Source organism: Lemur catta, chromosome 10 (genome assembly GCF_020740605.2).
Source record: "Lemur catta isolate mLemCat1 chromosome 10, mLemCat1.pri, whole genome shotgun sequence".
Taxonomy (NCBI): Eukaryota; Metazoa; Chordata; class Mammalia; order Primates; family Lemuridae; genus Lemur; species Lemur catta.
The window spans coordinates 21,159,836-21,187,677 of NC_059137.1; the positions used below are offsets into that span (position 1 = coordinate 21,159,836).

Sequence of the window (27,842 nt, forward strand, 5' to 3'; positions counted from 1 at the left end):
GTCACCTGCCCAGCCCGAATTGAGCCCCATGGTCTAATCAGGTGCATATGTATATCGCCAAAATTAGCGTTGTGCTAGCAAAATACCTCGCGTTATAAAACAAAAACAAAAAACCTAGATAACACTTATCCTTAATACCCTTATTACAAAGTTGTGAGAAGATTAAAAATGGACATATGCTTCGGCAGAGTTGGAAAAAGATTCCCGGTTTCATTCCGGAAAACGGAAAAAAAAAAACGTAGGGGGAGAATCCGGCGTACCCAAGCCGCCGACCAAAGCAGATTTAAAACCCCGAGGGGCCCGAAGCCGAAGCCTTAACGAGGCTCGAGGTGGCGAGCCCCGCCTCTCGTCCCCGCCCAGCAGGTTCAGTCCACGCCTTCGTCTCCCACGATAGCCGCCTGGCAGCGTCGTCGCCAAGCAGCGGCGCAGAGCACTATGGGAAACGGACGGAAGCCCCAGTGAGCCAAAATAACTTGTGATAAAGTTCCAGAAGCGGCGATGGCGTGAAACAGAGAAACGGGCCTGGGGAGGGACGTGCAGGGTACGGTGGAGCTGGACGGAAACCAGGCCGGGCCCACATCCCTGCGGCGTGGAAAGTTCGATGCACCTGCGATTTGAGGCGGAGGCGGGGCTGGGGAGGCGGAAAGCTATGGCGCGCGGGGCACTATGGGACGCAATGTTGGCAACGTAGGGCGGGACGGAAGCCTCGGAGGGTCAGACCGTAGCGACGCGGGAAGTCTGGACGCCGTAGCTGCTTAAAGAGGAGGCCTGAGGCTGAGACTCCGCCCGGGCGGTGGCAATGGCGGAAAGGCCGGAGGATCTAAACTTGCCCAACGCCGTCATCACCAGGATCATCAAGGAGGCGGTGAGCAGTTCGGGCTGGAGGATTAGCTGGGGGGCGAACGAGCGGGCAGGAGGGAAGCGGGTCCTGGGCCGGCAACTTTGCTCACCCCCGCTCTCCTCGCAGCTCCCGGACGGCGTCAACATCTCCAAGGAGGCCCGGAGCGCCATCTCCCGCGCCGCCAGCGTCTTCGTGCTGTACGCCACGTCCTGGTGAGTGGGGCAGAGACGTGAGCCAGGCGCAGAGAGAACTCCTGGCTTGGAGTTCGTCGCCTGGAGCCCACAAACCCCAGTCATTGTGACCTACCTCAGGGTGGAGAGGTTCACAGTCCCCTGCTAGTTGTTAGAAGCTCTGAAGCAAAATAAAACAACAAAATAACTTTGTTTTAGCCCTTTTGTACGGACTTACCCCTGTCATACAAAAAATCCATGCATCCAGGGAGTAGGCTTTCCCATCCCCCCGCTGGTGCTCCTTTCCCCACTCCATACGCGGCAAGAGGGAGTCTGACGGCCTCTCATGGCCCTTTCTCTTTCAGTGCCAACAATTTTGCAATGAAAGGGAAGCGCAAGACACTGAATGCCAGTGATGTGCTCTCAGCCATGGAAGAGATGGAGTTCCAGCGGTTTGTTACCCCGTTAAAAGAAGCTCTGGAAGGTAATGACCCTCCCATGCTCTCAACCATGCAGAGAAGGTGGTCCATCCTATGTGACCTGTTCACTTGGCCCTGAGGCTTTCTCAGCGTGGGTCCCTTTTAAGTCCAGTAAGCTAGTACTGGATGTGACTTGACCCAGTCCAGTCGACACTACCTTAGATCTGTCTTATGATGCTGGGCAGGTTAGTTTACCTTCTGTGTCTTGGTTTTTCCAACTGTCGATGGGGTTAGCTGCTGAAGTCCATCTGGTTCACTCTTCCAGCCCTCCCTCTTAACCCCTTTCTTCTCCTTGCAGCATATAGGCGGGAACAGAAGGGCAAGAAGGAAGCTTCAGAGCAAAAGAAGAAGGACAAAGACAAAAAAACGGATTCGGAAGACCAAGACAAGAGCCGGGATGAGGACAATGATGAAGATGAGGAAAGGCTGGAAGAAGAAGAACAGAATGAAGAAGAGGAAGTGGACAACTGAATAGGGTGGGAGACTGGCACCTTGGAAGGTACCACTCTGAGACTTGCTACATGTTTCTATGAAGCTTTTCCCTGCCGGGCAGAGTAGTCTTAGGCAGAAGTGCCTGAGAAGATCAAAATAAAAACTGACTAGAATTGTCGCCAAAACCAGCACTTCCCAAACTCAAAGCATCTGAGTAGCGGAATCCTGTTTTGTTCAATCAGTCCAAAGGTTATGACTTTTTGGCAAGAGGGATTCTGAATGGCTAATTAGCCATTAGTCAGTTTGATCACTCTTGTTTACTTATATGTATGGTTAGGTTGGTTTTGATCCCCAGTACCCCTGCTCCCCTCAAAAAGTAATAATAACTTCCATGCTGCCTGCTGTGTTCCAGATCACAGAGGCAGTCAAGGCTCAGGAAAATTGGGGCTTTGATCATGGTCAGCCTATATTTGATTGTACAGTGTTTGGCAATAGTAGTTTATTAAGAGTGTTTAGAACAATAAAATTTTAGGAAACTACTAAAAAGCTGTGGGAAAATAATGGAATCTATTGTCTCCTCACTTGACAGTAGCATTAATTGAATTTTGTTTTCTGTAGACCCACTTGACTTGGAGCCCTTTTATGTTGCATGTAGACATTTGACCTGCTAGAGTGGCTGCACCCTGGGTACACAGGCTCTTAAATTAAATCAGCAGTGTAGATTGGAATTAGTCAAGCAAAGGTGCTAATGTCTCACTTTTACAAAACAGATGGTGTAGTCTTAGGTATACCTCACTGCCTGCCAGCTTTAGGATTTATCGGCACTTCCTGGAAGGTGTAAAATCCAGGCTTTCTCTTCCTATAGTCCGTCTCCCAGAATTGTGACTATGGCTTTTCATTCTTCAATTCATGATGAGTTCCAAACTTTATTTCCTCGAGACACAACTTTCTCCCTCTGTGCTTGCTGCTTCCTGTCTCTCTTCTGCCTCTCCCCTGCTCCCCATCCTCACTTTTCTTCTCTCTTTCCTTTTCTGTTATCTGTTGTCAGTCTAGGAACTTTGTTTACCTGTTTAATATTTCAGAGTGCAAGTTCCTCTGATTCCTTGGTTCTAATCTCATGTCTTTTAAAAATGACTTTACGAAACCCCTCTAAACCTTAAGGGAAATCTGATGGTGCTCAGGAATCTAATTCCCCCTAAACCCATCCTCTGTAACTGCTTCTAAAGTATCTCTGTTGGCCTTTCTTAGCCTTTTTCTTTACATTCAGTTCTCCAAGCACTTTTTTGTTTGTCTCTAAGTTGAGCGCTTGGAGTTTGACAGGTAGTGAAGTGTAGTTTGACACTGTTAACTTGTTAAATGAATACAGTGAAAAGTTTGTTGATAGATGAGTGAAGAATGTTGAGAAGATTATAATGCTTTGTACAAATAAAGAACATTCTTGTTAAAAGTGATGCCTCCTGTTTCATCCTGCTTGTTTGTAGTGTGCTTTTGGAGAGAAACCCTGATCATGCTCCATACAGTTTTGGGGTGTCGACTGAACCAGACCTTTGTAAATGTGGGCTCCTGCATCACCTTGGATGACCAGCAGATGCTGCTCATACACAGGCAAGGGTTCTAAACCACAGCAAGAGCTTTTGATGGCTCTTGCTGTGTACCCTACGCACACTAGATTCTTAGCAACCCCATTTATTGAATCCCTACTGTATCTGACACTGTTCTAAATGCTTTCAAGTATTAACTCTGAAACCCTATGAAGTAGCAATACTGTTACCTCTATTAGCTCTTAACCACAATGCTATATTACCTCTAATCTACATGGCTTTTCCAAATCACAAATCAAATTTATAAATAACATTTCAGAAAGATACAACCCCAATAGTCATTAGATCTAGTGGTTTTTTCCTTCAAACTCCCATAAGCACCACTCTAGACTAAGCCCTCAAGTCCTATTTGGACTCCTGTAGCTTCCTTTGAGCTCAGTTCCCTGCCTCACCTCTGCTTTCCCTAGTACCCTAGCATACGGCTTTCTAAGCAGATCCTCCTGGAACATTGCTGTGTCCCTCCCTGCTTCTTATTAAATTACATCCATACTTTATTATTCAAAGCCTGCATAAGGAGGGCTCACCCTACCATCTATTGTCACTAAAGTTGGTATACAGCCCCCCATTGCTAAATTTGACTGACTTAAAAAAAATGTGTGTATATATATGTATGTATATATGTGTGTGTGTGTGTGTGTGTGTGTGTGTATGAATGAATCCCCAAAAGAACTCTTTCCACATGGCTTTAGTTCGTCCTGCCCCATTCCTCACCAACATTTGACTCCCTAAGAAAAACATTTCCTAAGAATAGGGACTGTGACTTAAAATCACAGAATTTAACAATTGGGAAGAATCTTTGAGGTCATCCACCAGGTTTTCCCAACCACAGTAACAAAGGTAGTTACTGTAGTGCTATCTAGATTTTGAAGGTTCCTTACTAAGCTAAGGTAATGTTTCTTATTTTTTAACCATGGCCCTTCATGCCCAGAGATTCTAATCTAGATTTAGGAAATGGGAGGTTTTTAGTCCAAACCCATTCAAAACTACTTTTACTTTTTTTTTTTTTTTGAGACAGAGTCTCGCTGTGTTGCCCAGGCTAGAGTAAGTGCCGTGGCGTCAGCCTAGCTCACAGCAACCTCAAACTCCTGGGCTTAAGCGATCCTACTGCCTCAGCCTCCCGAGTAGCTGGGACTACAGGCATGTACCACCATACCCGGCTAATTTTTTTCTATATATATTTTTTAGTTGGCCAGATAATTTCTTTCTATTTTTAGTAGAGACGGAGTCTCGCTCTTGCTGAGGCTGGTCTCGAACTCCTGACCTTGAGCGATCCACCCGCCTCGGCCTCCCAGAGTGCTAGGATTACAGGCGTGAGCCACCGCACCTGGCCTACTTTTACTTTTAATGCCCTATTTTTACCATTGGGAAACAGGTTTTTCAAAAGAAGTCACTTGCTCAAGATCTTAGTAATTTATGAAAACCGGGAGCCTATTCCAGTGGCCATCAGCCTTGCTCCTATTTTATTTAATAAACTTTGGTGCATTTGTTAAAACTAAGAAACTTTTTTTTTTTTTTTTTTTGAGACAGGGTCTCATTCTGTTGCCCAGCCTGGAGTACAGTGGCACAATCATAACTTACTGCAGCTTGGAACTCCTGGGCTCAGGTGATCCTTCTGGCTCAGCCTCCCATGTAGCTAGGACTAGAGGCGTGAGCCACTGTGCCCAGTTTAAGAAAAAACACTTTTTTTTTTTTTGAGACAGGGTCTCACTCTATCACTGGGGCTAGAGTACAAAGGCATCATCATAGCTCACTGTAACTTCAAACTACTGGGCTCAAGCGATCCTGCTGCCTCCACCTCCCAAGTAGCTGGAACTACAGGTGTGTGCCACCATACCCAGCTAATTTTTCTATTTTTTGTAGAGATAGGCTGGTCTTGGACTCCTGGCCTTAAGTGATCCTCCTGCCTTGGCCTCCCAAAGTGCTAGGATTACAAGGGTGACTGTAGCACCTGACCAAGAAAAACTAATTAAATGCTAGACTATTTGTATTTCTCCAGTTTTTCTACTAATATCCTTTTTCTGTTATAGTATCCATCTAGAATACCACATTGCAGTTAGTGAACTCTTTTAACTGAAATTCATAGAACGTAAAACCAACCATTTTTAAATAAGCAATTCAGTAACATTTAGTATATTCACAATGTTATGCAACCATTATCTCTATCTAGTTTCAAAACATTTTCATCACCCTGTACCCATTAAACAGTTACTTCCATGTTTCCCTCCCCAGGCCCTAGCAATTATTGATCTGCTTTCTGTCTTGTTTGTTTTTATGCTCTTCATGGCATTTAGCACAATGCCATGTACCTACTCAGAATAGTTTTGTTTTAATTCTTTATAAAAGTATAATATACATACCAAAAGGTACAAACAAGTATAGAACTTGATGAATTTTCACAAACTAAACACATACCTGTAACCGACACCCAGCTCAATAAACATTACCAGCACCCCAAGACGTCCCTTTGGTCATCGTACATTACTTCCTTTCCACCTCCTTCCTTGTTGAACACAGATCAGAACTCTAGTAGCTGGGAACTAACTGGTGTCTTATTACCCTAGCTTTAAGCCACTAGGCCCCTTAAAATATAAAAAAGTATACAACAGGTTTGGGGTACAGATTTTGAGAAATAAAATCCAAGAATAAATGTAATGCAGCCTACTGGCATCCTCAAGTCAATTTTTCAATAATCCCTGAAGCAACTTCAAAGCTATTCCTTTGCTAGGGTGATGATCCCCCAAGCCTTCGCCCATGCAATCCTACCAGTTCACCCAGGCCCCGTAAGCCTCACCAGCCAGGTCCCTCCTGCCTGTGAACACATTCTGCTCCAATCCCCCCGCTCCCCGACCTTTGGTCAGCTCGCTCACCGTACCCATCACAGATACGGGTCTGATGCCCCTAGCAGACTGGGAGTTTGTCTAAATGCCCATGTCTTTTACGTCACATCTCCCAACTGATGGCACAGAGAAGGCCCTGAGTAATTGCGCTGGAATAAATTTTCTCTGAAAACTTGTAAGTCTGGTGCTGAACTCAGCAACTTTAAAACGCTCAGTCGGCAAAACTGGACTTAGCTATTGTGTTAGGCATTACGGTGTTGTTTTTATGTCCTTGACATCCAATTATTCTTTCACCAAACAACCGACCGGCGCCAAGTTTGCTCTAGGCTGGGAAGAGGAGGGCTGTGACCGCCTCCGGGGTGGGCTCCCTCCCCGCCTTCCCAGGCCCACGAGCGGGCCCCCCGCGCGGGGAGGGGCGGCCCCTCCAGCCGCTCCGCACACCCAACTGGCCAGACCTGGAGCCCGATGTATGTGGGCGGGGCGGCGGCGGGAGCGGACGAGCCCCCCGGAGAGTGCCCGCAAGGGGCGTGGCCTGGACTGGAGTGGGCGGGGCGCGGGGAGCTGCTTCCGGGTGAGCCTCCCCGCCCTCACGTGGGTCCCGGGAGACTAGCGCGGGAGACTGCGGTGGCGGGAGCAGCGGCTCGGAGCCCTTAGGGAGGCAGGTGAGCGGGCGCCGAACGCGGGGAGATGGCAGGTTCGAGGCGGCTCCAGGGCTAGGCGGGGGCGATGACACCGAGAGTCCCACGGCCCCAGATTGTGCTGTGCGCCTGTAGCGCTGGCCGTGCTGCGGGATGCAGTCCTTGTGGAGCCCCTGTTTGGGCTAGATAGTCCTGCTCCAGCCAGGGTTGGGGTCTCGGGAACGGACTCCGCGCCTCCTCTCTGGGGTTCACATCCTCGGAGACCGCCAGGACAGTCTCCATCAGTGCGGAGCCCGAGGTGCCCGGGGGAAGGGGGTGGAAACAATAACAGCCGCTTTGTGCTAGGCATTGCATGCATCGGCTCATTCAGTTCCTACAACAGTCCATTGACGTCGGTTCAATTCCCCATTTACCAGATGAAGAAACTAAGGTCACACAGCTGGAAAGTGACAGAACCAGGATTTGTACCCACGTCTCTCAGACTACAAAGCCCACACACTTAACCATCCTGCTGCCAACAGCAGCCACGACCAGAGTCACAGGTCTACCTCCTCCCTCCCCCTCTCTTCACCTAGAGCTCTCCACAAGCCCAACTCTGCTGGTGAGCAGATTTGAAATCTGCCCTTAAAGTATCAAGGGGTCGTGGTGGGCATTGAGGACTGGGCTGCTGGAGACCTAGATGCTAGTCCCAGATCTGCCACTGACCTGCTGCGTGATCCCAGGCCAGTGTCTGCCCTTCTCTGAGCCCAGTTTCACTACCGTTTCAGCAAGCTTTAAGAAGCCTCTTAGCCAAGATATTCTAGGAGTCTGAAAATGGCAGCTTCTCCTTGTAGCTACAAATGGCTAAACCAAGAGGAGATTAGGCTCTTCAAAGCCCTAGGACAAGGCTGGGGTCTCATTCTTCTCTTTAATCCCTGCATCTGGCACTGCAACAGGCCCGGAGCAGATACTCAGGAAATGCAGGTTGACTGAACAGTTGGTCCCTTTTCAGAACTGCCTGATAGCTACCATCTAAGTCCTTGTGGAGCTTTGGATTTCTCAGTCCTGGCCACCTTCTACCTAGCTGGCTCTCCTGACTGCCTCCTCCCCAGCCAGTGACAGAGCCTGCCAGACCTGGCAGGAGCTCCCAGCACTCTTTGCCAAGACCACAGCCTCTGGAATTCTCAGTGTAGTACAACATGGGGGGACTCGTGTCCTGCAGCTTTGTCTCCATCCCCCCTGCTGGCAGCTCTCAGGCCCCAGCTTAGGTGATTCCCAGGTTGGGGATGTTGCCTTCCAGGGAAGGAGATATTTTCACAGGCAATCTAAAAAACTACTTGTCCTTCAGTGTCCCCTCTTCCATGAAGCCATCATTGACTCCCAGAGACACAGGTCCCTCTCACAGCACCTGGTTCACCCCTCTACTCTGTGTGGTGATTATTTTATTTCTCCTTCACCACATAAGCTGCTGGAAGGCAGGGACCTCACCTCACGAATCTTGGAGACACTCTGGCCCACAAAGGTTTGTGCACACGTGCTCCCTCTGGGTGTGGTGCAGAAGGCACAGTGTGGTGCCAGGAGATCTCATTCCAGCTCAGCCCTACTCCTAATAATAATAAAATTAGCTACATGTTTACTCTGTGGCTAGTTGGTGCCAGACACGTACCTCATCCCTATCTGTGACCTCTGCAGCCTTGCAAGTTTCATAATATGCCCAGTTTATAGATTACAAAATGAAGACTTTGAAAGGCCAGTGACCTTGCCCAAAGTTACACAGTAGAGCACAGACCAGATCTGGGACTGTTTGACCCATGCAAAAAGAAACCCGATCCCTTTTGTACCACTCAATACTGCCTTCCAGCGAAGCTGATCTGCCCTCACATGGGTGGACCTCCTGGTGGCTCGTTCCTGTCTTCAGTTTGGTGTCACAGGATTTAAGCTGTGGTTTGTAAGCTCCCTTGATTTGAGAGAAGGACCTGCTGTGTGAAAATCCCCCAAACTTGGAGGGACTTTTTGCAAACCAAAAACCCTGGCCTGGATTTGGCTCTGCCAAACAGATACACAACTCAGGGGCTGTTTTTCCACCCCACAGATACTGATTAAGCACCTGTTGTAGTGGAGTGACTCTGTGTGGTGTAGGTAGCAGGGCACTGGGCTAGAAGCCAGGAGCTGCAGAGTAAGTTTCTAGCTCTGCACCGCATTCCCTGTGATCTCAGACAAGTCCTGCTGCTTCTCTACACCCATTTTCCACATTAACATGTAAGGGACTAAACGGGATCAGTGATTTTCAACGTTTTAATTTTTTAGCACTGATACCCGTTTCTCAAATCAAATCTCTCTCTGAGCCCTAAAATTCAAAAATAGATCAAAGTGGAACTGCTCCCCCACTTCTCTTACCCTTCCCGCCTCTCCCAGACTCCTGGGGTGAAATTTGTCCAGCTAGGCCCCTAGGGCAGCCCTGCTGCTTTGCCTCTGATAAGCAGAAGGCAGTTGTTCCCTGGCCTCAGTGCAATGCAGTTTTGGATTCCAGAAGCCAGAGACCTGCTACAAAGGTGGTTCTCTGAAAGTAAATCAGAGACATGTAGACCTGGCTTCAAAATATGGCTTGACTCCAGAATGACATCGAGAAAAGTCAGTCTCTCAGAGCCTTCATTTCCTTATCACTACAAGTTAAGACAATTCTTGCAATTAAATGAGATAATATAAAGTACTTAGTTTGGTGCCCAGCATGTAACTAATACACTCAGTATGTTTTTTCTGTTGTTCCCTCCATCTCTCCAGCAATCAAAGCAGAGACAGTATGGACAGAGAGACTCCTACTGAATCAAGTGTTTATCATTATTATGGGGTATGGTATATCACACCCTGCATTTGGAGTCTAAAACAAATTCAAATTCTGGCTCAGTCACTGGCTGTGCAGTCTTGGGCAGCTGACTTCACCCCTCTGAGCTGGGTTAACTTCTGGCAGACATTAGAGCAAAATCTTGCACAAAATGGGCAGTCAGGGCCTCAGATCTGCTGAATGATTGCTCGTTTGGGGGTTGAGACATCTTTGGGGAGGCCTGGCCTGCCCCTGTGTTAGGAGATGAGGCTGGGCCACCCAGGGTGTGGTGGTAGGGCAGGTCCCTGTGTGGGTCCTGATAACCCCAACTCTGCCAAGGAGGAAGACCAGATAAAGTGGGCCCCCGAGCTGGTTGGGGGTGGGGACTAAAGGGGCCTAAGAGACTGTGGAGAAAGGCAGAATCACCATGTGAGAGGATCCCCCACCTGGAAATTGACACACCAGGGTTCTTGTCCTTCTGTTGTAGCTGTGTGGCCTTGGGTAAGTCCCTGCCCCTCTCCGGACCGTGAGGTCCCATTCATACAAGGAGCAGCTGGACTCAGGTCTGCCAGCCCCCACTTTCTGTGTCTCTTTTTGTTTTTTTCCTACTTGGCTATGGGGTGTTCCCCCAGGCACCTCCAAAAGGAAGTGTCTAAAACAGAGCTCTCCACTTGCTCTCTAAACCTGGCTCCCACCACCCTCTTCCTGCCCAGTCCCCGTCTCTACTGCCCTCCTGTCTCTGCTGCCCTCCGGGTCAGGCAGGCTCATCCGCCCTAAGAGGCTGCTTCTTGGCTGCCTTAAGATGGCCCTTCCTTCTCCACCCCCTGACCCCCTCACTCTGCTTCCTGTCTGCTCTGCTCAGCCTGTAAAATTGATCCTCCTAAAGCCAGGTTTCTACCAGGCCACTCCGCTACCCGCTGTTCATAAATCTTCCCTTGGCCTCTGTCTGGCCCCCTCTCATCCTTCCCCTCTGTACCCTTGTGCCTCTATTGCCTCCTCGGGTCCTCAGAACAGTCCTAGCCATCCTCCTTCCTCACCATTGTCCCTTTCTTCTCTTCCTGAGGGAACATTGTCATCCTTCCCTCTGCCAGGCTGAACCCACTCATCCTGCAAAACCAAGCTTCAGCCCCTGTCTTCCAGCAAACCTATTCTGACCTCCTGACTCACGTTGGAACCATGGTGCCTTTCTGATCAGGCTCTTCCTCTCCAAAATACACTCAGTCAGCCCTGCCTCCCAGAACTGTCATGGAACTCCATGAGAAATCACCTGGAAAGTGCCCAGTATGGCCTGGCACCCAGTAGGTGCTCAAGAAACAAATGTTAATGAATGTCTCAGCTTCCTTCTGTCTTGTATCACGTATTTGGCATTTAGGGCATATTGTCTTGTACTTCATGTAGTTAAATATTTCCCATGTGCCAGAGTGCTATGGGGGAGGCAAAAATGAACTGACTCTGGACCCTGCCCTGCAGAAGCTCTGTCTACTAGCACCAGATGAGACAGGCCCACAAAGAACTGTTATATAAGAAAGATTGCAGTCTGGGCAAGAAGAAAGCCTCAGTGGGAGAGGGGAGGAGAACTCTACAGATTTGGGTACGAGGAGGTTGCAGAGAGAACATAAGCCCTCCAGGTAAAGGGAACAAGGTGAGCCAAGCAAGAAGGTGTAGCTTGTGCTTTTGGAGCTTCAGGAAGCTCCTTGGGCTGGAAAAGACAGCTTTAGTGGCCACTCTATAGCGTGTGTGTTTGTCTGTCTGTCTGACATGCATAGTACTATTTTGTCCTTTTAGTATGTGTTGTGCCTAACAAGAAGTCCATGTACCAAAGCGCTCACAGGGCTTTGGTAGAATTACAGGAGATTTTTCTCTTTTTGTTTATCTGTACTTTTCTAAAATTTCTGCCATGAACCTCAGCATTTTTCATGGAATAAAGTTTAGATGTTGGCTAGATCGATGCTTCTCAAATTATGCATAGGGAAGGATGAATTCTTTTCTTATTTCCAATCCATTGATTCTTTGACAAAATATAATAAAAATAAATTACTAGGAAATTCTTTTTTTTTTTTTAAAGCAGTTAGCCAGGTGCAATAGCTCATGCCTATAATTCCAGCACTCTGAGAGGCTGAGGTGGGAGGGTCACTTGAGGCCAAGAGTTTGAGACTAGCCTGGGCAAAATAGTGAGACCCTGCCTCTACACAGATAGACAGACAGACAGATAGCAGTCATATAAAATACAAGCCCAGGTTTTCGAACATTAGATTCAGATTGCTATGAAAGCTTCCAGAGCCTTACTTTTGTTTCTCTGCTGATCTTGCTGTAGACCAGCAGGGATTGGTGAACCACACAATGAGTAGCCCTGGGCTAGAGAGAGGGGAGGCGGGAATCTGGAAGAGCTGTCTTCCAGATCTGACCGTTTCCTGAGGACAGGGACCATGTCTCACATGCCTCCCGTTCCACCTGCCCCCCCACCCCGTCTAAGACTGAGCACGCAGCAGACGTCCAGGAGCCCTTGAATGCAGCCAGCTGACTGCCCCGCGCCTGCACCGGCCCACACCATGCAGCCTCAGTCTGTTCTGCACAGTGGCTACTTCCACCCACTGCTTCGGACCTGGCAGGCAGCCGCCACCACCCTCAATGCCTCCAACCTCATCTACCCCATCTTTGTCACGTGAGTCCCCAGGAATGGGCCAGGCCTCTGATCTGCTGGGGGTGTTGACTGGAGTGGGCATCAGCATTGCTGGGGGTGGCAAAGTGGGCTGTCAGCTTGGAACTCAGGGTATTAAAAATGGCCTGCTGATTAAGGACAGCAGTCTTGGGAGCAAAACGAACCTTGAAAATAATTCAGTCACCCCATTTGGAAAATAAGAAGAATAACCCTTGCCTGCCATCCTAAGCTTTTGCAATAAGACAGAAATTGAGAAGGTGCTCTCTAGATTGTAAAGTGCTATGTACATGTAAGAGGTGGCAGTCATGATTATTAATAATAGCAACTACTAACTACTAACTGTGTACCAGGTACTATGCTAAGCATCTGCATACGTTATTGCATTCAAACCTGATAGCATTCAAGGAAGGAATAGATGTTATCTCCTAGAATGTCAACTCCATGAGGGTAGAGATTTTTGGCGCTTTTTCTTCACTATTGTATCATCAGAGCCTAGAACATAGGCTCTGGCCCATAATAAGTGCTCAATAAATATTTGTTGAATTAATTAATTCATCCAGGATCCAGAGGCTCAAAGATGGTACACCTTGGCCAGGGTCACCCAGGCAGTAAGTGGCTGGGATAGGAGACAAGGACCTTCTGACTTCAGAGTCCAAGTTCTTAACCACTTAATTCCTTCCTATGATTACTGTTCTTTGAGTACAGTTGCTCTTGTTGTCACTGTTATTCTTGTTGTTCCTATTATTATTTCAGGCCCTGGGCTTGGCCAGGCAGGGGAGCCAGACAGTGGATCCCATCCCCCTCCCACCATCTCCACTCCCACATTCCTTCCCAGCTTCCCAGCCATGCCCCCCAGTCACCCCTCACCGCTGCCCCTTCCCACAGCCACCAATCCATAGCCCAGCCCCCGCTCTTGCAGGGATGTTCCTGATGACGTACAGCCAATCGCCAGCCTCCCAGGAGTGGCCAGGTAGGGGACAAGGAGGGGAGGGTCAGGGGATGGTGGAGGGAGAGATTTCACAGGTGGAGGTGCCAGGAGGCAGAAGATGCAGAGAGGCAAGCTTCAGCTCAGTAGAGGAAAGGATTTCCTCAGGGTCAAAGCTCTTCCACAATAGAAGAGGCAGCTTCATAAAGTAATGAGCTGCCCATCACCAGAGGCCCCATAGCAGAGGCTGTTGCAGAAGGAAGCAGAACTTCAGATGGGAGGTCAGTAAGAGAATCTTGGAAGAGCCTTCACACCTGAATTCCACAGCTCTGCTACTCAGCACCTGGGTTTTCCCACCTGTTTGCTGGGTGCATTCCTGTCCTTCCCTGTACTGTGGGGCCTGAGCCCTCCTGGTGCCACGTGCAGCTTGCCTCTTAACAGAGGCACAGTGCTGAGGGGTCAGGGGGACCATTGCCTGGGACCTGCCTCCCTTCAGCCCCTCTGCCCCACTCCCACCCAGGTATGGTGTGAACCGGCTAGAAGAGATGCTGAGGCCCCTGGTGGAAGAGGGCCTGCGCTGCGTGCTGGTCTTTGGCGTCCCCAGCAGGGTTCCCAAGGTGAAGAATCGGAGGAAGGGAGGGTGGCCAAGGGTGGGCTGAGGTTCCACACTGACCACATCCTCATTCCTGCCTTGTGCTGGCCCCGGGACCACAGGTGAATGGACATGGTCCATGCCCTTAGTACCCATGTGGGTCAGGAGGCTAAGTGGGGCTGCAACACCCTGACTGAGTAAATCAGGTCCCCTCTCTGGGCCTCTCCTGTCCCCTTGCAAATGGGACAGTCCTCTGTGCTTCCTCATCAGGGGCTGTGATGGCGATAAAAGGAGGGGGCCGGAGCTGTACTGTGGCAGGCCATCCTGCCTTCCCAAGGCTTCATGTAACAGACACGCTGCCTTGTCCTTCCCCGGTCCCTAGGATGAGCGAGGCTCCGCAGCTGACTCCGAGGAATCCCCAACTATCGAGGCAATCCGTCTGTTGAGGAAGACCTTCCCCAGCCTCCTGGTGGCCTGTGACGTCTGCCTGTGCCCCTACACCTCCCATGGTCACTGCGGTGAGCTTCCTCCCTCCCAGCAGTCCTGCCACCACTCACACTCCTACTGCTCAGTTCTCCCCAGGGTGGGGACAGGCCAGGGCCCAGGGTGCCCCCCAAAACCCAGCCATCTGTCCTGCAGGGCTCCTGAGCGAAAATGGAGCATTCCGGGCCAAGGAGAGCTGCCAGCGGCTGGCAGAGGTGGCCCTGGCCTATGCCAAGGCAGGTGAGAGAGCCACCGGCAGGGATGGGCACCTCTGGGTCAGGGAGGTGGCGGAGTGGGTAGGAGAGTCTCGGGGTTCTGAAGGCCACCCTCTGCCCCGCAGGATGTCAGGTGGTAGCCCCGTCGGACATGATGGATGGACGCGTGGGAGCTATCAAGGAGGCCCTGATGGCGCACGGACTTGGCAACAGGGTACGGGTCGGGAGTGCGGGGAGGGGTGTGGGGAGGTGAGGAGTCTGGACCACCCCTGCCCCACATCTGCCAAGAATCAGAGCTGAGGACAGCACTGGATGAGGCCTTTGGGGTCTTGGGCTCCACCTCTGCACCTCAGATGGGAAATGAAGCCCAGAGCTCCAACGGGACTAAGACCCACGCACTCCGCTGCCCAGCCTAGGTCCTTTCCCTCCCTGCCACGCCACCCTGGGGTGTCTGGAAAGGGCTGGCTAAGCCCAGACCCCATGGTCTCCCGCAGGTATCGGTGATGAGCTATAGTGCCAAATTTGCTTCCTGTTTCTATGGACCTTTCCGGTGAGTGGGATGGGCAGGGACCCGCTTTGGCATCCCTGGCTCATTAGCCCAAAGCCGGAGCCCTCCCTGATCACTCCGCTTCTCAGGGACGCCGCTCAGTCAAGCCCAGCCTTTGGAGACCGCCGTTGCTACCAGCTGCCCCCAGGGGCGCGAGGCCTGGCCCTCCGAGCGGTGGTGAGTGACCAGGGCTTAAGCCCCTCCCATTCCCACCCTTCTCTAGGCACTGCCCACACTACACCCTCATCCCTTAGGACCGGGATGTGCGGGAAGGAGCCGACATGCTCATGGTGAAGCCAGGAATGCCCTACCTGGACATCGTACGGGAGGTGAAGGACAAGGTGAGCACACATCGGAGGCAAAGGCGTCTCAGGGTTGAGAGAGTTTGTCCACAGGCTCTGGAATCTGAGTTGAAAGCAGTCTGCCCCTGAACAGGAATCCTCTCCTCCCCGTCCCTACCCAGGAACCACCGTGGCCTTCTGAGCCAGGCAGGGCTCACAGGAACCTTTAAACAGCTCTGGTTTAACAGTTTAAGAATGGGCTGGGCTGTCAGCAGCAGTGACTCTGGGCATGGGGCTTAAGATGGTCACAGATTGGACAGGGAGGGAGGGACACTCCCAGAGGCACATCCACCCTGCACTTGAACTTGCTCATCGCTGCTTCTCTGCAGCACCCTGAGCTCCCTCTTGCCGTATACCACGTCTCTGGAGAGTTTGCCATGCTGTGGCACGGAGCCCAGGCCGGGGCATTTGATCTCAGGGCTGCTGTCCTGGAGGCCATAACTGCCTTCCGCAGAGCAGGTAAGCGGGTTGTTTCACGTGTGCCACAGGGACTGGTAGGCACTCTGCCCAGTTAGGGAAATGAAGTCTTGAGACTTATGCCTGGAAATGCTAGTGATCTAAACAGACACACAGTGAGGAAGGGATGTGGAACTACAGACTAGAACGTGGAACAGTGAAGCAAGCAGGGCCCTCTGTTACTTTGTGGCTGTGAGAATGTAGCGAGCCACTTCTCTGAACCTCAGTGTCCTCGTCTGTAAGCTAGTGGATAAGATGCCTGGTGCGTGGTTGTCCTGAAGATTCGGTAGGGTAATGTGGATAATTGGCGTATGCTTTTCACTCCATAAACAGGAGCGGGTGTTGCTAGTTGCACACCAGCATGGGCAGGGGACTTGCAGCTTACCTACTCCCCCACTGTGCGTCTTATACTTTGGAAAACTGAGGCCCAGAAAAAGACTTACCCAAGGTCTAGAGCTGCCCGAAGCCAGGCTCCGTCTTACGCTGTGCCACCCGCAGGCTGTGGCTCACCGTGGTAGCCTTCCCCACCTGGCCCTCCTCTCCCAGAGTGTGTGCTCAGAGCTGACGCCCGCCCTTCCCCTGCTTCCTGCTTCTCTCCCAACACAGGTGCCGACATCATCATCACCTACTACACACCTCAGCTGCTGCAGTGGCTGAAGGAGGAGTGATGCAGAGTGCAAAACCCAAGGACTAGAGCTTTAAAAAGTTCCCAGGGCCTCAGAGGAGTGAAAACCAAAGTAAACGCTGCTTTTAGAACTGTGCCCTCGTGCCCTCTTCCTGCTCTCATGCTGGCAGGGACCTCGCAGCCCTGGGTGGTTTCTGCCAGCATGCTAACTCTTAGCACTCGCAGCCGCATCCTCACGGGCTCTCCCAGGCTCCCCTACCCCACCCCTGGGTCAGCCCGAGGCTCCCCATTGCCACCTCCAGCCCTTTCTCTGGTGTGGCTTCAGCTGAAAGCAATCTGGAGTCCCACCCAGGTGCAGGCTTGGTGGGGCCTGGCTGGGAGAGGGGCTTGGAGCATGAGGGGAAGAGGAGAGCAGTTGGATCTTGCGTCCTAAGAAGCTTTGGAAAGCCTCTGGCAGCAGAGCTGGGTGCTGGCACTGACCTAGATCGATGTTTTCGGGTTAGAGTTGACATTTGCTGCGATTCCACTGGAAGGCGTTTCCCACACAGGCCCGTGGTTGCCAGGCTGCCTGAGATCTCCTGTTCTACTCTGAGCCATAAACCCAGAGGAGGATTACTCATTAACGAGCAGAAACACTGCCTGAGGATCAAAATCCAGAAGCAAAGAGGGAGCTCCTGGCAGCTGGAAAGCCACAACCAAAAACATTTTTACTCAAGAGAGATTTCTCTACTCTGTGCCCAGACACAGTGCTGGGTGCTGGGGGTACAGCAGGACAGATTTCAGCTTGTCTCTTCGTGGAGTTTATACAGAGCATAGAGAATGGGGGAGACAGAAGAAGACAGCCAAATAAAGCAGTTACAAATTGTAATAAGTGCTTTGAAGGAAAGAGAGGGTCTGAGACAGAATAACAGGACAGCGGCCTCTCTGGAGGGGGTGGTAGGGAAGCCCTCCCTGAAGTGGAGACCTGTGAGGGACAAGGAAAGATCCCATAAAAAGCAGAGGGCAGCAAGAGCCATATGACTTGTGCAAAGACCCTGTAATGGGAGAAGCTTGGCAGGGCGAGGAAGAGGAGGGTGGGTGACCGGGCTGGAGGTTGGAAAGGTAGGCCAAGGCCAGACCCACACCTTGTGAGAAGCTTGGATTTTATTCTACATCTGATGGGAAGCCAACCGAAGGATTGTACGTTATGTGTGGTCCAAGTTCCCATGTTCTGCTATGGGAGAAATGGAGCAGCAAGCGAGAGAGACTGGGGTGGTCAGGCCAAGTTGTGGCACATGTCTGTAGTCCCAGCTGCTTAAGAGGCCGAGGCGGGAGGATGCCTTGCGCCCAGGAGTTCGAGGCTGCAGTGAGCTACCATTGTGCCACTGCCCTCCAGCCTGGGTGACAGAGCAAGACCCCATGTCTTAAAAAGAGTGAGAAAGACCAGGGTAGTGGCAGTGGAGACGGGAAGAAGTGGATGTACTCAGGATATGTTCTGGAGACAGACTTAGCAGATTTTGCAATGCTTCAAATCCAGGGGAGGGGGAGGGTTAGGGAACTGGAATCAAGGACGCCTTCATGGGTTTCTAGCCCAAACAGCTTTTTCTGAGACTAACATAACAATGTTTCCCCCTGTGAAAGCTCAGGCCCAGCTAAGGAAGGGCCGGTTTGCAAGTCCACCTGCCTGTCTGCAGAGTGACAGGGAATCCCCACTCTAGGGCCAAATCTAGTTCAATTCGGACCTTAAAGCAATACAATCCATTTTAAAATGTAGAATCATAAGCTGCGGTCAGACCAGTTCTCTCTGACTCTTCCTGAGAGTCTTCTCCACAGCTGTAGCTGGCTCACCTTAAGACCTGATCCCAGCCAGGTACTTGGTGGGCAGCGGGCAGGTCTAAAAAGAAAAAAAAAAAATTTTAAATTAAGACCCGATCTCAGCCTTCTAGAATGTGGCCAGCCAAAATCAGGGCTCAAAGAGTCTGAAAGCTTCACCTTCCAGGAAGCCTGAGTTTGGGTCTACTACCTAGGGGCCTGAAGATAAGCCGTCGATGGGCCAAGGGTAGACCAGACCAAACTTCAGCTGTCTTAGCTTCCAGGCCTCCTGTCTCCTGGCCCCTGAGCTCATTTCTGGGTAAAATGATTAGTGTGGAAGGGAAGGTTCTTCAAAATCATCCCAAACTCGTTGCCAAGCAAATGTAGAGCCTGGCTCTGTTCTAAGCACAGAGAGACGGGAGACACTGTCCTTTAGGTACAAAGAGAAGGAAGCAAACAACTCTGTGTGTCCAGACCCCTCAGTGAACACATGGTAAACAATGAGCAGAATGAAGACAAGTCTACCTGATATCCAGAAGGCAGACGGATACCAATGATGGGGTGGCAGGTGCTGTGAAGGAGTCACCAGGACGTGACCTGCTTTGAAGGGTCAGAAAATGCTTCCCCGAGGGACTGACACTTGAGCCTAAACCTGAAGGATGAGCAGCCACACTAAGCTAAGACATAATTAGGGAAGAGCATTCCAGGGAGAGGGAACAGTTGTGCAAACGCCCTGGGGCTAAAAGGAGCTGGAAGAACGCAAGGCTATCCAGTCCAGCACCAGGAAGGATGGAAGAAGAGGTGGCCTGAACTGAGTGGAAAGAGAGACCAGGGCCAAACCACACAGGGCTCAAAGGCAAGCGCAGCCTTTGCAGACTTTATTCCAAGCCATTTAAAGAATTTGAAGCAGGCAGAAGACTCAATCTAATTTGCGTTTTATAAAAGCATTTTGAAAGCGCAGTGATAAAGTACAGACGAGAAGCTTTGATGCCCTGGACTGAGATGAAGAGAGAATGGATTTAGGGTATGTTTAGGAGGTAGACTTAGATGTGAAGGATGAACTTGGTTTGACCTTCTGGGCCATTTACTGAGGTGGGGAACTGAAGATGGAGGAACAGAAGCAGGGACAAGGTGGAGGGGGAATACTAAATTTAGCTTGGGATGTTTTGCAATGAGGAAGCTATATCTAGAGACCTTACGTGACTCACCTAAGACCACTCAGCAAGTTTGTGGCAGAACTGAGTTAGAGCTTCAGCCACACAGAAAACAGCAGAGCTGGGATTTGGACCCATGCCATATAGTCCAACTGCAAGGCCTCTGCCCTTAACCGCTATGCCATACCACCTCCCAATAATCAGAATAATCAGTAGCAAAATTATGGGTCTAACAATGTTAAACAGATGCCCCTCAACTTACGCGATGGGGTTACATCCCAGTAAACCCCTCACAGGTTGAATATGTAAGTCAAAAATGCATTTCGTACACCTAACTTACCAAATACCACAGCTTAGCCTAGCCTACCTTAAACATGCTAGGAACACTTACATCAGCCTACGATTCAGCAAAATCATCTAACACAAAGCCTGTTCTGTAATAAAGTTATAAAGAATTTTGAATCAAAGTTCAAAGTATGCTTTCTACTGAATGCTGATTGCTTGCACCATCATAAAGTCAAAAAGTCAGGAGTCGAGTCATCAAAGTTGGGGACCATCTAACTAGCTCCAGGAATGAGGGAAGACCAAGGGGTCCAGTTGCCTTCAGCCATCATGGTCTATGTGACTGTAGGGCACTCTGGAGTCAGGACTTGTCACCTAGGGTGCCAGCTTACAATGTTTTGTCTACAGAAGCAATAATGGCCTGGCAGCAGGACTCAGCAGGAAATATTTGGGTGGTCCCGTGGGATCTGGCTCTGCCGTAGTCCCAGTCTCCTGCTGTGTGACTTTCCCTTGCTAGTAATTTTATCTCTGGACAGAGATCTCAGCTTTCACAATCTGGCAAGGCATATTATAGTGTCGTCAGACTTGCAGGCATCACTGCCGGTTCGTGAGCATTAAGGTTCTCTATTAGTGAAACTTGATTCCCTTTTTCTCCTCTCAGCTGTGCCCGCTAGGACTGTAGCTTGTCCCTTTCTCGTAGGACCTTCCTGAAGGCCACAAGTAGACAGCACATTCCACTATCCTCACTTAGTTTTACTAAGATCCCTAAACTGCAACCTCAGTAATTGTGGCTCCCAAAAACAGCAGGCATTGTAGCCAGCCTCTTTACTCCTTGAGAGCAAAGAGTGCCAATTTCCCAACGAGACAAGTAGGGAATCCTGACCTGCCCCATGCCTCACATGGACTCTGCCAGTTCCACATATTAGGGCCTGTGACTTGAAGCAAACCACACTGTATCGTTCTGGGTGCCCTTTGTTGCTAGTGACAGACATGCAATTCGATAGCAAAAAAGGAAATGATTGGTTTTCATAACTGGATCGTGATAAGGACAGGTGTGTTTGGATCAATGTACAAACGCTCTCATGGAGGACTCTGTCCCTTGCTAGCTCTCGTCTATGTTTGCCACAGCTTGGCTTTATTCTCAGAAGGGCTTTTGCCACTTGGCAACAACACCAATTACTCTAGGCTTAAATGGTCCTTAAGATGTATAATCCCAGGGAAAGATTCTTTCTGTCCTGTCACTCACATAGCAAGTCTCTGGAGGTCTCTGATTGGCCCTGCACAGGTCACATGGCCCACCTCCTGACTTTGTCACTGTAAACAGTGGCATGGGAGATGGAGCACTGTGATTGGCCAAGTCTGCTTCATTAAGCAGAAGGCTGCTGAGGTCTCAGAGCTTTTGTACCCGTGGTCCCCTTTGCCTGGAAAGTGTATCCCCTAAATCTGTATGGTTGTCTCCTTTTTCTTGTTAAGATCTCAGCTTAAGTGTCACTTCCTCCAAGAAAACTAATGACACCTAATCTAAAGTCATTCTCTATTCACTGTCTATATTAGTCTCAATTCAGGTTCAGTGGATACAACAAAAGCCAAAATAACAATAGCTTAAGATGGAAATTTACTCCTCTCTAAGCAGTCCACGGCTGGCATGTCAGGTACATATTGTGGTGAGGTCCCAGCTCCTGCCTTGTTTTGTCGTCCTCAGTCCATCCTGGCTTCCATCTCTTGATCAAAGATGGTGGGTCCAGTTCCCACCACCAGGTCCTCTTTTCAGCTGGCAGGAAAAGAAGAGGGCATGACCCAAAAGTTGCACACACCATTTTTCTGCACACGCCCGTGTCTGAACTTAGTCACATAGCCACACCTAGTTGTAAGAGAAGCTGGGAAATAGTCTAGTGGGGCAGCCATACACTCAACTAAAATTCAGGGGTTTGATTACTAAGGAAGACGGAGAGATTGGATATTGGGGGCAAATGGCCATCTCCCCCATGTGGAGTTTCTTGGAATCACAGAAACAGTGGTCAGAATGTCAAAGTAAAGAGGTCCTTAGAGACCATCTGTTAAATACCCTCATTTGATAAATGGGGAGACAGACCCAGAGAGGTGACTTGTCCAAAATCACACAGCAAACCAGTGACAGACCAAGGCTAGAATTCAGATCTCTTATCTCCAAGCCCAATGTTCAAAACTGGGGAAGGGATTGGTTTTAGAGGGAACTTAGCTTCATATATATTATTCATATATATAATATTCATAATATAATATAGTTGTATCTTTATTCATGTGTTATATATAACAAGGATATATTCATGCATGGTTGTATAAATAAAAATAAATCAAAACTTGGCCAATACGCATATAAAAAGGTGTTCTCTTCATTAGCCAGTGGAGAAATTCAAATTAAAATCACAATGAGATACCACAAAATACAACTATCAGAATGCCTAAGAGTAAAAAGACAGACAATGCTGATTGTTTAGAATGTGGAGCAACTGGAACTCTCAGGTATTATTGGTACAACCCCTTCAGAAAACTGGCCCTGTCTACTAAAGCTGAATACGCATACCTTATTACCTCATGATTCCACATCTAGGCATTTACCCAACAGAAATATATATATATGTTCATCAAGAGACATGTTCAAGAATGTTCATGGCAACATTTTGTAATATGTGTAATAAAACTGGAGATAACCCAAATGTTTATCAGGCAAAAGTTTATAGCAAAATGTAGTCTATTCATATATGGAATATTACGGGTATGAGAATGAACGAACTACAGCTACACATAGCAACATGGATGAATCAAATAAAATTTTGAGCAAAAGAAGCAAGTCCCAAAAGAGTGCATGCTGTATTATTCTATTCATATACAGTTCAAAAACAAGAAAAACTATGCAATTAGAAGGAGGGATAGTGATGCTTTGTGTCGGTAAGCGACTAGAGTAGACTGGCTATAGGGTTCTGGAAATTGTTCTTTTTCTTGGTCTGAGTGCTGGTTACATAGGTACGTTCACTTTGAAAATTCAAGGGCATGTATACTTCTTTGCACTGCTCTCTCTGTGTAGGATATATTTTAATAAAAAGTTTGAAAAAAACAAAAGAAAATTTAAGAGTAAAGAGACATGTGTCCGGTGGGCCCTGCCTGGGTTTCCTTAGTGCTTTCAGTGTGAGAATCTCTAGGAAAAAGCCTTCATGTAGGAAACTTGGTTTCCCAAGGAGAAATGCCTTAAGCCAGCATCCAAGATAGTAACATGCCAGGTGGTCTCTGGTGCCAGTCACCAGGCTGGGGTCCACACAGGATAAGCCAAGGGATGAAACCGGCAGGAGATTTCTGTCATCTAACTTAGGGAAGAAAGTATACCCATTAAGTGTACCCATTTTTTAACTGCCAAATCAAAAACAAGCTGTTCCAGCATATCGGGGACCTGTCATTGGCTTTCCTATGACATGCAAGGCACCTTTTTCTCTGCAGCAAAAGTTACCCAGAGAAAATTAAAAGCAGAACCCTGAGGACAAACAGAGTTAAATCAGGGCCACACCTCCAGGGAGCACATTCACATAGATGCAAATGAAATGCCCCCTTCCTGGAGTTGTGCAATTCAGTGGCCCTGGGTTGAAATAGGATGTGACCTTGCACAAAACCCTTAACCTCTCAGGAGTCTCAATTTTCTTATCTGAAAAGAATCATCTTTTACTTCTCAGCGAGCTTTTCCCTGTGATCTCATTTGGTCATGATATAGACATTATTATGCCCTATTTACATATAAAAAAACCAAGGTTTGATGGGCAAAGTTATTAATATTTATCTTGGAAATTGACTTAAAAGCTAGCCTGGACTTAAGTTGGAATTTATTTGGTCTAATACCCCCATTTTGCATATTGGGAGACTGAGGCTCAGAGAGGAAAAGAATTGAACGGAGCACGCACAGAGGGTCAGATGGCAGAGCTGGGACCAGAACCTAAGGGATTAGGTTTTAGGTGGCCCTGAAAAGTCGACAATCTAAGACATTCTTGGATTCTGTGAAATGCAGATGGACTTCTGACCTCCCAGTGGTCCTTCCCACCCCCACTTCTGGGAATCATGCTTGTGACACAAAACCAGTTTTGCAGGCGTCCCTGGAGTCAGGTTCTCCCTGGCAGGCCCAAGGTCTGTGACTCTGCACTTTGTTTCCTCCCAGGCGGGAGCCCAGGGAGGGTGAGGTGGCTCTGAAGTGAACAGACCAGCCTTGGAACACAGGAGGAACTTTTTGTCATGTTTTGTTTTTAAAAAGGAGGGGTGGGGAGGAGGAGGAAGAAAGGAAGAAAATTATGTACATGTTTGTGTGCTCCTAGCAAAATGTCTTATAGCATTACCAAAACTGTCACTTCAGCAACCCCAGGGAGGGGTGGAGGAGTGAGATGGAGTGGGGAAGCCCTTCTCCCTCCACCCGCCAGGAGGCCACTGGCCTTGCTCAGGAATCAGCTGGGCCTCCATCACCTTTGCCCTCACTGGTTGCTCACCTGGAGTGCTTGTCCCTTGATCTTAACCTGGCTGCCTCCTTCTCACCATTCAGATCTTTGTTCCTCACAGACCACCTCATCCAAAGAGGAACCCTGTCGCTGAAACTATTCTGTTTATCGCCTCCACAGCACTTCTCACTCTCTGAAATCAGCCTGTTTATCTACTTGATTGTTGTTTGCTCCTCCCGCATCCCACAAAGGCAGGATCTATCTCCTTTCCCACTGAAGGACGGTGTCAGGCACAGAGTAGATGGATGCAGTGAATGTGGTTGGGGGAGAGGCCTTTCACTTTTTACTTTGTACACGTTTGCATTTTTAAAGATTTTTTTTAGATAAGCATGCATTACTTTTGCAAAAAAAAAATAAATAAAATTAAACGTCTTTTTCTTTTTCCTTAAAAAAAAATACAAAAAACCACTAGGGTACTGCAGGGGGCTCTACCGTCAGCAAATTGCCTGGGGTTAGACAAGCCTCCACCTGAAGAAGCAATGCCCTCCTAGTAGCAACTGGGGACCCTGAGACCAGAGAGGGGCAGCGCCTTGCCCACGTCCACACAGCACCGAGCAAGCCAGCCCGGGTCCCAAATCCTCTTACACCCAAATCAGCCCTGGGAGGCGGAGGGGCGCGAGGTGGGGGATGGGAGAGGGGAGAGCGCGGGGGGCGGGGAACAGAGAGGGTGCGGGGAGGGCACGAAGGGGCGGAGAGGGTGCGGGGTAACGGAGGGGACTGGGGGGCGGAAGAGAGCAGGGAGGCCGGTGACGGAGGGGCCCAGAGAGGCGCACAGGGTGACGGAGGCCGGAGAGGGACGGCGAGGGGCAGGGACGCGGCGGGCGGAGGAAGACTCCGAGCGGAGGCGGGAGGCCCCCGCCGAGCCAGCCCCGAGCGTGTGCGGGCCTGTGCCCGAGCCGAACCGGCAGGGGCTGCGGCTGCGAGGCAGGTGGGTCCCGGGCGCCGAGCCTGGGAGCGCGCTAGAGCTGAGAAGGGGACCCAGGGTCCGGCCCCAGCCGCGGCCAAGGGTCCTAGCACCTTCCCTCCCCAGGCCACACTGCACGTGGCAGCCGTGGAGATTTTGCGTTAACTCCGGGCTCCTGGGTTTAGCCTCTACGGAGCCGAGCCCTGGAGGTGGGGAGGAAGGGTGAGCAATTCGGGCCTGCAGCCCAGAGCCCCCAGCCTGGGCTCCCAGAAGTGGAAAACGCGTGGGTCGGGAGCCAGGGCCCTTTGTTCTAGTCTTAGCATTGCCCGTGACTCCCTGTGTGATTTTGGGGTAAGTTCCTGCCCTTCACTGGGCCTCCATCTACCCACCTGCAAAATGAGAAGGTCTTTGGATGGGTCCAAGTTCCAGACTGACTTAAATTCATTTCCTTGACAAACTTCCTCTTGAGGCTTGTCCCCATAGTCACCAGCCACGTCCCTCCCCCAGCACCAGCTTGGCTGCACGCTGAACTCTGGCCCCTCTGGCTCCTTGGGTTTCACGTGGACAACCTTGCACTGTCTGCAGTCAGCGCTGTCTGGGGAAGAAGCTGCATCCAGTCCCGGGACAACAGGCCGAGGAATTTGTTTCCTGTGCAACGGGTCAGTAATCCTTTTATCCGCTCTCTTCCCAGGCAGGTGTTACCGCTGGTAAAGATGACAAGTTGGTGCTCAGAGGGGGTAGAGACAGGTAGGAACAGGCTGCTCTCTCCTGTCTTTTCTCTTGTGCTCTACCAGTTCACCAAAATCAGATTTTTTTTTTTAAATCTAAGCATGATGGAGGGGAGTCTGGGAAGTTTGGGTTCTGGTCCTGGCGGTGCGGCTCACTCTCTGTGACCTTAGGCAAGTGTCTGCCCCTCTCTGGCTCACTCAGTCTTCCCTGCTCAGCAGTCAGGATGTTGGTCAGATGGGATGCAAGTGCTCCTCTGTCTCTGACATTGCTAATAATAGTAATAGCAATCATAATTGTTTCCTTACCTTGACCTACAAGGCCCTGCCTGAACTGGCCCCTGGCTACCCACAGCACCAAACTCCTTGCCCTGCTTCAGGGCCTTTGCACTTGGTATTACCACTGCCAGGAGGACTTAACCACTCCTGCTTCTTGCATATTCATTCTTCAGATCTCCACTGAAACTTCACTTGCTTATAAAATTCCCTGACAACAAAGACTAGATTGGGTCCCTGGATTTATCCTTATGGTATATATTGACTTCATTATGCTTAATTATTTGTGTAGTTCTTTGTCTAATATCTGTATCCCCAATTCTTCAATGCCTGTGACTTTCCGAGGGTCACACAGTTGGCAGCACCAGAATTCAAACTCAGTCTGTCTGATGTCAGGGCCGGAGCTTCCATCTCACCTGCTGTTTTTCATTCCAGGATCTTGTGCTGTGAAGTTTCCCAAGTGCCTCATGTCAGCCAGCAAATCTGACCGACGAGGCCTGGAAAGAGAAGACTGTTAGGCTGTGGAGGGTGGTCTTGTCCTGTTCAGTTTCCCCTTGGACCGACTGTGGGACCTGAGGTAGAACTGGGGTGGACTTGGCCTCCTCCATGGCACGCCAGCTGCAGATACGACTGATGACATGGGACGTGAAGGACACACTGCTCAGGCTCCGCCGCCCTTTGGGGGAGGAATATGCCACCAAGGCCCGGGCCCACGGGCTGGAGGTGGAAGCCACTGCCCTGGGACAAGCCTTCCGGCAGGTGTACAAGGCTCAGAGCCACAGCTTCCCGAACTATGGCCTGAGCCATGGCCTCACCTCCCGCCAGTGGTGGCTGGATGTCGTCCTACAGACCTTCCACCTAGCAGGTGTCCGGGATGCCCAGGCCGTAGCCCCCATTGCTAACCAGCTGTATGAGGACTTCAGCAGGCCCTGCAGCTGGCAGGTGTTGGAGGGGGCTGAGAACACCTTGAGGGGGTGCCGCACACGGGGTCTGAAGCTGGCAGTGGTCTCCAACTTTGACCGACGGCTAGAGGAGATCCTGGTGGGTGTTGGCCTGCGGGAACACTTTGACTTTGTGCTGACCTCTGAGGCTACTGGCTGGCCCAAGCCAGACCCCCGCATTTTCCATGAGGCCTTGCGGCTTGCTAATGTGGAACCAGCAGCGGCAGCCCATATTGGGGACAGTTACCGCTGTGATTACCAGGGGGCTCGGGCTGTAGGCATGCACAGCTTCCTCGTGGTTGGCCCAGAGCCTCTGGACCCCACAGTCAGGGATTCTGTACCTAAAGAACACATCCTCCCCTCTCTGTCCCATCTTCTGCCTGCCCTCGACTGCCTAGAGGGCTCAACCCCAGGGCTTTGAGTATAGTGAGGGAAGTGGCTGGGGTCTAGGCCATGGAGAAAACCCTAAACAAACACTGGAGACAGGGAGCCTCTTCTTTCTCTGCAGCTCTGGACTTTGCCCCTTTACCTGCAGCTTCTATAACCTGTTCACCATAAAGCAGTGAGTGCTGGGCTTTCAGCCTTGCCCCACTAATCCGCTCCTGGTCTCTGAGTTCGCT

At 50.1% G+C, this 27,842-nt stretch overlaps 4 protein-coding genes and 1 long non-coding RNA gene across 8 annotated transcripts in view; 3 read left to right on the top strand and 2 right to left on the bottom strand.

Moving 5' to 3' along the window:
• Positions 1–1,046, bottom strand: part of C10H9orf43 (chromosome 10 C9orf43 homolog) — an 18,332-nt gene extending 17,286 nt beyond the window's left edge. The window contains exon 1 of the mRNA XM_045563574.1: positions 951–1,046. The gene's annotated coding sequence lies outside the window, so the exon portion shown is untranslated. The remainder of the gene's footprint in view (positions 1–950) is intronic.
• On the top strand, positions 491–4,550 carry POLE3 (DNA polymerase epsilon 3, accessory subunit). Of its 2 annotated transcripts, XM_045563573.1 has the most exons (5): positions 491–865; positions 968–1,053; positions 1,377–1,495; positions 1,789–1,989; positions 3,404–4,550. In XM_045563573.1, the coding sequence occupies exons 1-4, from the start codon at positions 800–802 to the stop codon at positions 1,959–1,961; spliced, it is 444 nt and encodes a 147-aa protein (XP_045419529.1). In that variant the 5' UTR covers positions 491–799; the 3' UTR covers positions 1,962–1,989; positions 3,404–4,550. The 2 variants fall into 2 exon arrangements, with proteins under 2 accessions (XP_045419529.1, XP_045419528.1); XM_045563572.1 differs by lacking the exon at positions 3,404–4,550 and having other exon boundaries at positions 1,789–3,373.
• Positions 1,147–26,055, bottom strand: LOC123646510. Of its 2 annotated transcripts, none has more exons than XR_006737926.1 (3): positions 25,670–26,055; positions 21,488–21,639; positions 1,147–1,192 (listed from the first exon to the last, which is right to left on the bottom strand). It is a non-coding gene; the product is annotated as an uncharacterized LOC123646510 (long non-coding RNA). The 2 variants fall into 2 exon arrangements; XR_006737925.1 differs by lacking the exon at positions 1,147–1,192 and adding an exon at positions 18,003–18,514.
• Positions 6,899–16,777, top strand: ALAD (aminolevulinate dehydratase). Its single transcript, XM_045563569.1, has 12 exons — positions 6,899–7,022; positions 12,272–12,460; positions 13,377–13,427; positions 13,903–13,999; positions 14,357–14,492; positions 14,614–14,697; positions 14,798–14,886; positions 15,167–15,222; positions 15,309–15,396; positions 15,474–15,560; positions 15,890–16,019; positions 16,623–16,777. Exons 2-12 carry the CDS (start codon positions 12,306–12,308, stop codon positions 16,682–16,684), a joined length of 1,035 nt encoding a protein of 344 aa, XP_045419525.1. The 5' UTR covers positions 6,899–7,022; positions 12,272–12,305; the 3' UTR covers positions 16,685–16,777.
• Positions 25,184–27,817, top strand: HDHD3 (haloacid dehalogenase like hydrolase domain containing 3). 2 transcript variants are annotated; one of them, XM_045563570.1, is made up of 3 exons: positions 25,184–25,304; positions 25,788–25,939; positions 26,717–27,817. In XM_045563570.1, the coding sequence occupies exon 3, from the start codon at positions 26,888–26,890 to the stop codon at positions 27,641–27,643; it is 756 nt and encodes a 251-aa protein (XP_045419526.1). In that variant the 5' UTR covers positions 25,184–25,304; positions 25,788–25,939; positions 26,717–26,887; the 3' UTR covers positions 27,644–27,817. The 2 variants fall into 2 exon arrangements, with proteins under 2 accessions (XP_045419526.1, XP_045419527.1); XM_045563571.1 differs by lacking the exon at positions 25,788–25,939 and adding an exon at positions 25,972–26,027.
• Positions 27,818–27,842: the final 25 nt, after the last annotated feature.

Coding starts and splice junctions, on each gene's coding strand:
- POLE3 (XM_045563573.1), top strand. CDS start 800: ATGGCGGAAAGGCCGGAGGATCTAAACTTGCCCAACGCCGTCATCACC. Junction 866..967: donor CCAGGATCATCAAGGAGGCG/GTGAGCAGTTCG, acceptor CTCTCCTCGCAG/CTCCCGGACGGCGTCAACAT. Junction 1,054..1,376: donor GTGCTGTACGCCACGTCCTG/GTGAGTGGGGCA, acceptor TTTCTCTTTCAG/TGCCAACAATTTTGCAATGA.
- ALAD (XM_045563569.1), top strand. CDS start 12,306: ATGCAGCCAGCTGACTGCCCCGCGCCTGCACCGGCCCACACCATGCAG. Junction 13,428..13,902: donor AGCCTCCCAGGAGTGGCCAG/GTAGGGGACAAG, acceptor ACTCCCACCCAG/GTATGGTGTGAACCGGCTAG. Junction 14,493..14,613: donor CACCTCCCATGGTCACTGCG/GTGAGCTTCCTC, acceptor TCTGTCCTGCAG/GGCTCCTGAGCGAAAATGGA.
- HDHD3 (XM_045563570.1), top strand. CDS start 26,888: ATGGCACGCCAGCTGCAGATACGACTGATGACATGGGACGTGAAGGAC.